At 44.3% G+C, this 10,140-nt stretch overlaps 1 protein-coding gene across 2 annotated transcripts in view; it reads right to left on the minus strand.

The window, feature by feature from the left end:
- GGT7 (gamma-glutamyltransferase 7) overlaps positions 1-3,662 on the minus strand; it is a 45,938-nt gene extending 42,276 nt beyond the window's left edge. Inside the window, exon 1 of one of the 2 annotated variants that reach the window (XM_048498197.1) lies at positions 3,384-3,662. In XM_048498197.1, the coding sequence (XP_048354154.1) occupies positions 3,384-3,579 (196 nt within the window). In that variant the 5' untranslated portion in view covers positions 3,580-3,662. The remainder of the gene's footprint in view (positions 1-3,383) is intronic. The other variant, XM_048498196.1, reaches the window with a different exon arrangement.
- Positions 3,663-10,140: the final 6,478 nt, after the last annotated feature.

Consider the following 10,140-nt stretch of genomic DNA (forward strand, 5'->3'; position numbering starts at 1 on the left):
CTATCAATTTTTTTAAATCCTTAAAACGGCATATCGGTTTTTTTACAAAGACACGCCAGCTATGGGAGAAGGTGCTATATATGGTTATGAATTAAATCAGTACAAACTGTATCAGAAGACACAGTGTGTAACAGACTTCCTCTGTGATACACCTCTGAAGATGCCAGCCACAGATGCAGGTGAAACGTTAGGAACAAGATCCACCAGACCACGGCCACAAAGCCCGGAAAACCCACCACAACCAGTTGAACCCGGCCGTGAAAGCCTTCGACAATACATTGTATCAGAAAAATCAACACCGACAAGAGGGGCAGGGAGAAGCAATCATGACAGGAAACCTTTTCCAAGAGGACTGACTTCACATACTCACCCAACCCAATTTCACATCATCACCTGACCCACCCAAGAAAAGTTAAATAGATCCATCAAGTACTTTCTGTTTCAAGGCTACCATTGTTAGAGAAATTATGATCTGAAATCACCTTTGGAAAAGCAATGAGGAGAATGAAAATGAGGACTAGATCTTGAAAGAGAAACAAAAAACCTGGACTGGTTATAGGCTGCTCTGATTATGGAGATAAGGCATGTGTTAAGCTTTTGTCATTAGAAAGGTACTATGCAAAGTATTAATGGATAAAGATTATAAAAATGCTAAGCATACGGTTTTATTAAAATTCCACATAGGTGGAACAGAAATACTCAGTATTTGCAGCTGTTATAATTTTCACAACATATAAGTTTGAAAGCTTGGAGAACCAAATATACTGAGATCCCAGCAAGGTGCTCTATAGCATTTCAAGCTGACAGGCCATCCAACAAATTTCAAATAGGAAATTCTTCAGGATTCAAACCTGAAGGATTCAAACTGATGCATACACACATGAGAACAGCTATTGCGAAACAACTGAATACAAACACGAGGCTATGAAATTAAATATTTATTTCTTTCAGGTTTCAAAGGTTTGGAAGGGTAATAAAATACTAAACACACCCACACACAGTTGTTTCAATTTGACCCTGATCTGGACAAATGAAGGAGAGCATTACAGCAAGCTGGATCACTGCTCTGTCAAGATCAATATGGCCTGATGAGTGAGAATAACCCTTCAGGATCTTGGAAATTGGACTTTCATATCACCTACCACCTGATCTTTTTAACTGGAGATACCAAGGATTGAGCCAGGAACCTTCTGCATGCCAAATAGATCTCTACCACTGAGCCACACCTCTATAAAAACAGATGGTTGTGGGAACTGAGACAAGCACTTCCTTTACAAATCACTACCCAGTGTGTAGAGAATGTTTATTTCTTCTTGTCAGTCCTGAACTAATCAGCTTCATTGTGTGGGTACAGTGTAATAGTAAGAGGAGGGAAAACACACACATTTGCACTCTGCTTCAATCTTGCCTGACACACACAAGCAAAATGGAATCACTACCCTTTGCAGGTAATCCTTGACAGCCAGAGTGACAGAGTGCCTAAGAATGCTGGACTACAGCTGGGTAATCCTGTGTTCAAATTCCCATTTGCCATGAAATGTACTGAACAACCTTGGGGCAGTATCTTGGCTTAAGCGACTTCTCTGGGTTGTTGTCAGGATAAATTGGTAGAAGGGAGAACCATAAATGATACCTGAGCTCCATGAAGGAAAGGCGGGATTAAAATGCACTAAATTAATCAATTCTGTAACAAGCCACAGAATTTGTTGGTCTTGACCACCCCCAGAGGCGTAGCAAGGGGGAAAAGCATCCTCTGCCCTGCCCTGGAACGCCCCTGCCACGCCCTCACCACACACCCACAGGGACGTGCACCCAGTGCATCTCCTTCCCCCCACCACCTCCCCCTTGGAGCTATGCCTCTGACCACCCCTGCCTAGTTTCACCTGGCTTTTGTAATGTGCAGATCTAGAAAAAAGTCTGAAAGTGTGTTCTTTGATATCAACCTATTGTTGATAAGGCATTACACTTAGTTGGACCAAACTTACTGGTGGTCTCTGGCTCAAATGTTATCCAGCTGTCCTCAGCCTCAGCCATTTTGGCCATGGTCCTTGACTTGCAGAACTGTCTGAACTGTGGGACTGGGGCCCTGCTGAGCCTGTCCCACTTATGCAGAGGCTGTAAGAGTGAGTTGTTCTGCCAGGCCCACGGTTGAAGGCCGGGATGGTTTTCATCAAGCTGACCTCCTCCTTCCCTATGTGATATATTTTGGTGCCGTTACGAATTTTTAAAGTGTTAGCAGTAAGTAATAGTGAATATTAACTGTAAATATGTAATTTTAATTGTGTCGTAAACCACTCTAAGCTCGACTTGGTTGGCAAAAGGCAGGTTAACAATCAAAATGAACAAATAATGTAGTGCAGATCTGCAGGATTTTGCAAGGAAGGGGGGGGGGAATTGTCACAAAAAGATTCCACAGAAGATCACCAGAGCCTTTGGCTGGGATTGACTATACCTTTTTCACCATAAAGATGACAAGCGATTTGAGAATTCATCCACCATTTCCTGGACCTGACCCAAACACAGCATTCTAGAACAAAGACAGGTCACGAAGTGGTGCACGAATTCTCAAATCTTCTGTCATCTTTATGTTGAAAAAGGTATAGGTTTAGTAATTAACTTGGCAGCAAAGATCAGCATTTGGGGACATCTTGAAGCCACTCCATGAGTGAAAAAATGGGGGAATCATATGATCCAGAAAGTTTTCTTAAACAGCACTTGAGAGTTTTTCAAACGAAGGAGAAGTCTGCAAGGTGAGGAGGCTCAGGACAGGCTAGCTTCCTGGAAGTAGAAAAGAGCAGGCAGCAGGTGCATCCCCTGCTGCAAGCTTTGGAAGGACAAAAGTGGTAAAGTCACTTACTTTATTGCCCCAACAGAGGAAAACAGCAAGAAGGAGCTGAAAATGAAATGGGAGATGGAGAATGTGGAGAAGCAAAGAGAAGGGAAAGGGCAGAGATGTGAAAGGAAGAGGCAGAAACAGCAAAAGGATACATGCACCAAAAGATGCTCAGGCATGCTCTCTTGATATAGGGAAAGGGCCAATCGGAAAAAAACACTGCTGCTGAAAAGAGAGCTTCAAATTCCTGGGACAGCCTGGCTGGGACACCAAACAGAGTGCAGCCCAAAGGATGCAGGGGAGGTCCAGCGGCTGCCTTGAGGCCTGGGATGACTGCATCACGGAAAGGGACCTGGGCAGGAGCCAAATGCCTGTGGGAAGGAGGGATGACGCAGGCGGGGAGGGGGCGTCCTGTGAGCAATGCACCGATGGAGAGAGGCAAGCGAGGGGATGGGGGAAATGGATGGATGGGAGGCGCGTGGATGGAGTCATGGTCGGGTGGATGGAGGCAGGCAGGCAGGCAGGCAGGCAGGCGGTCGTCCGCTCTCACCAGTGTCCTGCTCTGCTAGGAAAGCATCTTCCTCCTTCCTGGAGCGCAGGCAGCTCTCGGCCGCGCTGGCGCTGCCCGCCTCCTCCTCGGGCAAGCGGGGGAAGCTTGTGATGCTCATGTAGTCCACGGGCGAGTAGGCGCCCAAGCTGCTCTGCTGGCTCGCCTCCTTCTCGGCTGCACCTGCAGCCGCCGCCATCCTGCTCTCGCCTCTCCTGCTCCGGAAGCGACTGCACAGCCCGGGCCGGAGGGGAGCCGGAGCAGGTGCTCGGCGGCCCACGGAGCGATTGCACGCTTCGGCCGATAGGGGGACAGTGGGCGGGGCTTGTCACCCCCAGGCCGCCCTTCCGATTCATGGAGCCTTTGCGCCGATGCAGACTCCTCCTCCTCACCTGGGGTGCTTCTCGCGTGCAAAAGATGAGGCATGAGGTGCACCTTCCGACTGCCGGTGGAGGACCGGAGAGAATCCCAGTTTGGGGAAAGCTCCCTACAAACAGAGAACCAGCAGGTCCGACCGAGCAAAGAGCTGCTAGTTTTCTGTCGGTGGGGAATGGATGCAAAATACTATTTAGAGCTGGAATTCTGAGACTGCCATCTGAAGAATTGCAGCGCATGTCGTCTCAGACTTCTGCGATCATATGAGCCAGGCAGGGTGGGGAGCAGGAAAGGGGTTCATCCTGAAAAGCTGGAGTCGGGAATGTACAGACCTTCAGTGCACAAATTTGGTAATACGCTCATCAGTGAAGTTTCTTTGATGCCCTCAAGAAAAGGAGATCCTATGCAGTTACTCTTTTTAGTGGTGTGGTTGTCACTTCAAACCAACAAGATTGTGACTTCATATGGCTACAAGAACACTTCAATTTGCTTCCCAGATGCCAGCTCCATGGCAGAAGTTGTCACACCTGAAGTGACATTTCCCCTAAAGAGCACTGCGACTTCCCAGATGAGCTGTTTGACCCACAGGGGAAGTGTTGTGGAACTCTGGGTGAAGGGTGTGGAATTCTCCTTGAGTGGCAGCTGTTCTCCAGACTACAGCGGTCAGTTCTCTTGGAGAAAATGGCAGCTCGGGAGGGTGGATTCTATGGCATCTCATTTCCCAATCTCTGCCCTTTCTAGTTTCTACCCCCTGTAATCTCCTGTAATTTCCTAACCCAAAGTTGGCAACTCTAGCTGGTTCATGACCATGAACATCCAACTATACAGTGGCAATTTGGGGTGGGGAATTGGCCACGCACACTGCTGATCGTTAAACTGGATGTATTAAATGTCTAATGGAGAAGTAAAATGGCTGTAAGTCTGCTGGCAAAAAACCAGCAAGGGACGCAGCCAAAGTGCTGTAAGTAGCTAGTTCCAATATTGCATAATCCCATCCCCATGATTCTAACAATCTCTTAAGGGCTACTCTTACTTGCTTTTTTAAAAAATATGAAGGGCAGTTTGCACAAACAGCAGTTGTTTCTGGCCGGTATCACTTCAAACTTCAGGGAGGGTGGTGTGGTGGGGATACTGCATGTTTGAACGCTTTCAAATGGAGAAGGATGGAACCGAACAGCTCTTCTTGGAAAAGCAACAATTAGCTTCTCAGGAAGAAGGCCAAAACTAGGGCTCTTCTTCTCCCAGATATCTAGATTTCCATGTGCAATTTGGGAGAGCATTCAGTCATGTAACCCTGCTGTAAATAATCTAAACCAATCAAAGCAAGTTTTATTAACACGATCTGCTGCATCAAAAATTTCTGCAGATTACAGAGCGGTGGTAGTGATCGTGGATTTGTACTCTAGGAGCAGAGAAGGATAATGCACAGTCTTCATAGAACTAAATTAAAAGTGTTACCACCCAATGACACCACGTTGATGCAGTGGTCAGAAATGTATTTCATTGTGCCACCACTTTTATTAGTTGAAGGTTGCATGAATACTACTGCAAATGTGGCAGTGGATGAACTGTCAGTCTGAAGCTTTTTAAAACAAACCTGTTGATTGTTGATTTTAAAAAATGTATTTGGAATATTTTCACCCTATTCCTGAAGCTAAAAAGCTGCCAAAATATCTTATAAAAATTAAAACGAAAGCACAATTAGTGCAATCCTTAAACCCTCCAAAGTCTCCTTAAAGTTAAGTGGACTTAATAGGGTGTAACTGTGCTTAAGACTGCACTGTAAAACAATTGAAAACAAATAACATCAATCAACAATAAAACTGCAATATAAACAACAATATAAAACCATAGCATAAAATCATTGTTTCCAAGCGTGAAGGGGAAGGGGGGCATAAACATAAAGCAGGACAAAGATCAGAATGATGGGACGTGTTAAAATAAAAACAGGTTAGAATAGCTAATCAATAACAATCACCATCAAACCACAAACGAATGGAGGAATAATGTTTTTATTTGGTGCCTAACAAAATTGCTACTATTAGGATGGTTGCATGCAGGGGCGGAGCGAGGGGGAATTGCGCCCGGGGCACATGTACACTCTGCGCCCCTGCCAGGCCCCTGCAGGGGCGCGCGTCCGCGCATCCCCCCTCTTCCTTGGTGCTTCACCACTGGTTGCATGTCTGGAGTAGATGGCCCACACCAACCTGATCTCATCAGATTTTGGAAGCTAAGCAGGGACAACTCTGGCTAGTATTTGGACAGGAGACAACCCAGGAAGTCCAACTGTGCAACACAGTGGCAGGCAATGGCAAACCACCTTTGAATGTCTCTTTCCTACAACGAGCAATTTCCACCACCGTCATGAATGGAGTGCTGAAGATGAGGTGCCACACCACAAGCAGCCAAACATATAGTGGCCACTCCTCAGACTCTAGCCCTCTGGGAAAACTTGGATCCAGGTAGCTCAGCAACTCACAGCATGGAGGGATGACTCTCGCTACAGCAGACTGTCGTGTCCTGTGTCTCTGATTCTGGTTGGCAAACAAGATGGTGTCTGGGACACCCAGAGGGAAGGGCTTGAGGATGTAGTCAGTGGTGGAAAGACAGTGACAGGAAAGAAATGGCAGTAGTATCTGGCTGAGGAGACTGGGGAGCAGATTTACAAGGAATAATTCATACCGGAGAACTTCAAACAATGTAAAAATCACCTGCAATCTGAAGTAGAAGAGACCATTCTACCTCCTCAGCATCCTTTCAGTGCTGAATGTGCAGACCAGGCCTTATTTGTGAGGTGTAATCCTGGGATTCAGGACAGATTCGTGTGATAACAGCCTTAAGGTAGAGGCATTCAGAAAAAAGCCTCCTAACATTAGTTTGTCAAGCAGGGTCACAGTATTAAATTACTAGACTAAAAGACAAAAAGGGCTGTCTTCTGTACATTTCAAGGCCGTAAACACTGAGGCAGTAGACAACAAATTCATTCTTAGTCACAGCATATAATTAGCAGTATATATGATGTTCCCTGGGTTTGTTTACTGTTATGTAACCAACCTTCAACACATTTAAAAATTATTCAGTATGTTGTAATATTTGTAGCATATTGTTGTCCTTTTTTATTTCTTTGCTTCGGCAATAGGTTAAATATACGTAGATACACTGGGTGTCCAGTTAAAGCCAGCCAAACGAATAAAACGCTATTTAAAGGTAAAATCCCAGAATCATCCTGGCCCTTAATCACTCTCTCAGTTAAAAGTTTTGCAACGATTTCAATAAAAGGCCCTGAGTTTGGCTAGTCTCTGTGATCTTTACATGTGTAGTTTCCCAACTTTTAAAGTGGAACCTACTTTAAAACTTATTCTCCCCGGGGGGGGGGGGGGGGGGGGATCTAGTACAAAAATCTTGTATGCTATTTCCCCCTTCACTAACATAAAACATGATAGCCTCACATTGATTAAGAGTAAATCATTTATAGTTGTAATTTGGAAATGGCATATGGCAATATTGATCAACAAGCTGTATAAAAAATATGGCCATTTAGACACTGCAGAAGTAAAACCCAAATTTGCTAATGAGTATACAGGAGCTGCAACTAATCAGTGTGTTGCCCAGTGCTTACATTTACAAAGATATGAATGCAAATCCCACTTTATATTTTTAGGCACATGGTTAAAATATCAGGTGTACCCCTAAAATATAATATGTGAGATAGCTTCCACTGTCTGAGCAGAAGAAATAGAAAAGAGAGAGGATACCAATAAGAAATTTAAATCACTTCCCCCTTTAGAGATGTTCAATGTATTGTCGAAGGCTTTCACAGCCAGAATCACTGGGGTGTTGTGTGGTTTCCAGGCTGTATGGCCATGTTCTAGTAGCATTTTCTCCTGACTTTTTGCCTGCATCTGTGGCTGGCATCTTCAGAGGATCTGATAGTTATGCTCTGTGTTTCTTGTAAAATCCCTTTAAATTTATAAATGGGATTAATTTGCTAAGGTAAGTGACTCTGCCCCACATTCCTCATTTTAAATGACCTGTTTAAAAACTATCTACGTAATGTACAGGGTACTGTACATGTATGCTAGAAACCGTAAAGAAATACAAAACCTGGTGAATGAGAATATTGTAAACAATAATTAACATGTTCAGTACAGTACACATATTTTCCCGCTGAAACATCTGCCTTTTATCTAGTTCAGTAAAGACACATCCCATCTCAGGATAGTCTAGGAGTTGCCTATTACTCATAACATTGCTTTGCAAATATGATGTTTTCAAAGGGAAGAGTTCCAGTGTCTCTGATGATATTTGTTCAGTACACGCATTTGAAATAGGCTTAGATGACTTAGAACAGGGAAGGGTCAGGCATCTAGGTCAAATAGAAAGCAGAGAGAAGAATTCTGTTTTTGTTTTATCTGTCAGATGGTACTTGTGAAACAGGTTATTGTCAACTAAAGCCCAGATCAGGATATAGGGCAGCCTGTTCCAGTGTTACCACTTCACTCGCTGTGTTGACCTAAATAAGAACATTTCTATATGCCACAAATCTACATAACAGTGAGAGAAGCAATCCTAGATGTGGTAGGCCATGAAGTGCTCTGTACATGGCACCTGGGTGTTCATGTGTGGGTGTTTGCAATGGATAGATGAACTAGACATGAGATGCCAGCGATTTTAACTTCTGAAGATCCTCGGGAAGAAGTTGTAAAAATAACAGAGCATAATACTACATTTTACAAGGCATGCTTAAAATGGCAAAACAGGGACAAAATAGGAGAAGTGATTTGCCAGATAATGGAAATTAGATACTATCTCTGACAAATTTGCATTCAACAGCAACGTTCCAGTTACTGCAGGAGGTGGTTCTAAGGTCTGGCACAGATGATCATTAGAGGAGGAGGAGGAGGAGAGTTGGATTTATACTCCCCCCTTTCTCTCCTGCAAGGAGACTCAAAGGGGCTGACAAACTTCTTTCCCTTCCCCCCTCACAACAAACACCCTGTGAGGTGGGTGGGGCTGAGAGAGCTCAGAAGAACTGTGACTAGGCCAAGGTCACCCAGCTGGCATGTGTTGGCGTGTACAGGCTAATGTGAATTCCCCAGATAAACCTCCACAGCTCAAGCGGCAGAGCGGGGAATCAAACCCGGTTCCTCCAGTACACCTGCTCTTTACCACTACACCACTGCTCCACAATAAGAGGAATGTCGTCCTTTGTGCCAAGATGTAACTAGCTCCTATTCTGAGACCAGAAGGTTATTGCTGTGTTAATGTAACAGTGCAGCAACACTGGGGCCAGGTTTGCAAAAGGACATTTCTGCAGTGTTGTTTAGCAGTTTGCCCACTGAACATGCAATGTCAGTGATCATTAGCTGTACTTTAAAGATTAGGAGATCAGTATGATCAGGAGAAAGACACAGCAATGCTGTCTGTATTTTTAAAACCCGCCCTGGAGGCTGACCTGCTCCAGAAGAAGCAGGGCACACCCATAGAGCTATTTATGAAAACAGCAACCCAAGCTCTTGTCAGTAATCACTAAAACTGAAACCAGATCCCTCCCCAGACCAGGTACGCAAAGTTCTGCTTTGTAAAGTTATGGGATGGCAATGAAACAGACAGGTTTTGCCGTGTTCTAAGGGAAAATAGAAGGTTGAGAAATCTGGCCTATTTGGGGATAAGCTAAGTAACGTGTTCTCAATGTACATGAGCTCCATTTGAGAGGAGGTGTGTCATTAACTGAAGAATATTGATTCTTGTATTATGTATTTGCTTATGGCCTTTGGCTGGCAAATCTAGTTGGGGTGTGTGTGTATGTGGGGGGGGGGGGGTTATCCTGTGGCTGCTTTCTGAACTACTGCTTTTTAAGAATTTCAAAGAAAGGTAACTATCCATCATCCCTTTATTTTGGGGGGGGGGGAAACCCCAATATTTCCCCATCTTTTTAGCTGCAAATGGCCCTAGCATGCCAATCTTAATTCTCTTGTGGGGTTGAATTGACCCAGATAAGTGTGTGGAGGTTGAGCATGGTGACTGATAAAACTTGTTTTTCAGTCTTTTCACCTGCATAATTCTTCAGTTTTAAGAAGGTGTTTTATGTCTCCCTCATACCTGTATTTTTGGGTAAATTAAAGTGAATGAGAATGTATACTCTGAAGGTGCTGGAGTAATTTATCCCCAGCAGGGGCAAACTGAGATTAGCAGGGTGAAACTGCCGAACTTTATCATACTTTTCTTGTATTTTCTCATTGCTTTGTATTTACTTGTATTTACTGCTGTTCTATTCCTTCACTGCTAAAGGGAAGTAATTAATTAAGAACTTGGGGGATGGGCGGCTGGTAGAATGCTCATTAAAATTCCTTGGGGTTGCATTTTCTAGTACTTCTTTGGGTGC

Source organism: Sphaerodactylus townsendi, linkage group LG05, assembly GCF_021028975.2.
Source record: "Sphaerodactylus townsendi isolate TG3544 linkage group LG05, MPM_Stown_v2.3, whole genome shotgun sequence".
Classification (NCBI taxonomy): domain Eukaryota; kingdom Metazoa; phylum Chordata; class Lepidosauria; order Squamata; family Sphaerodactylidae; genus Sphaerodactylus; species Sphaerodactylus townsendi.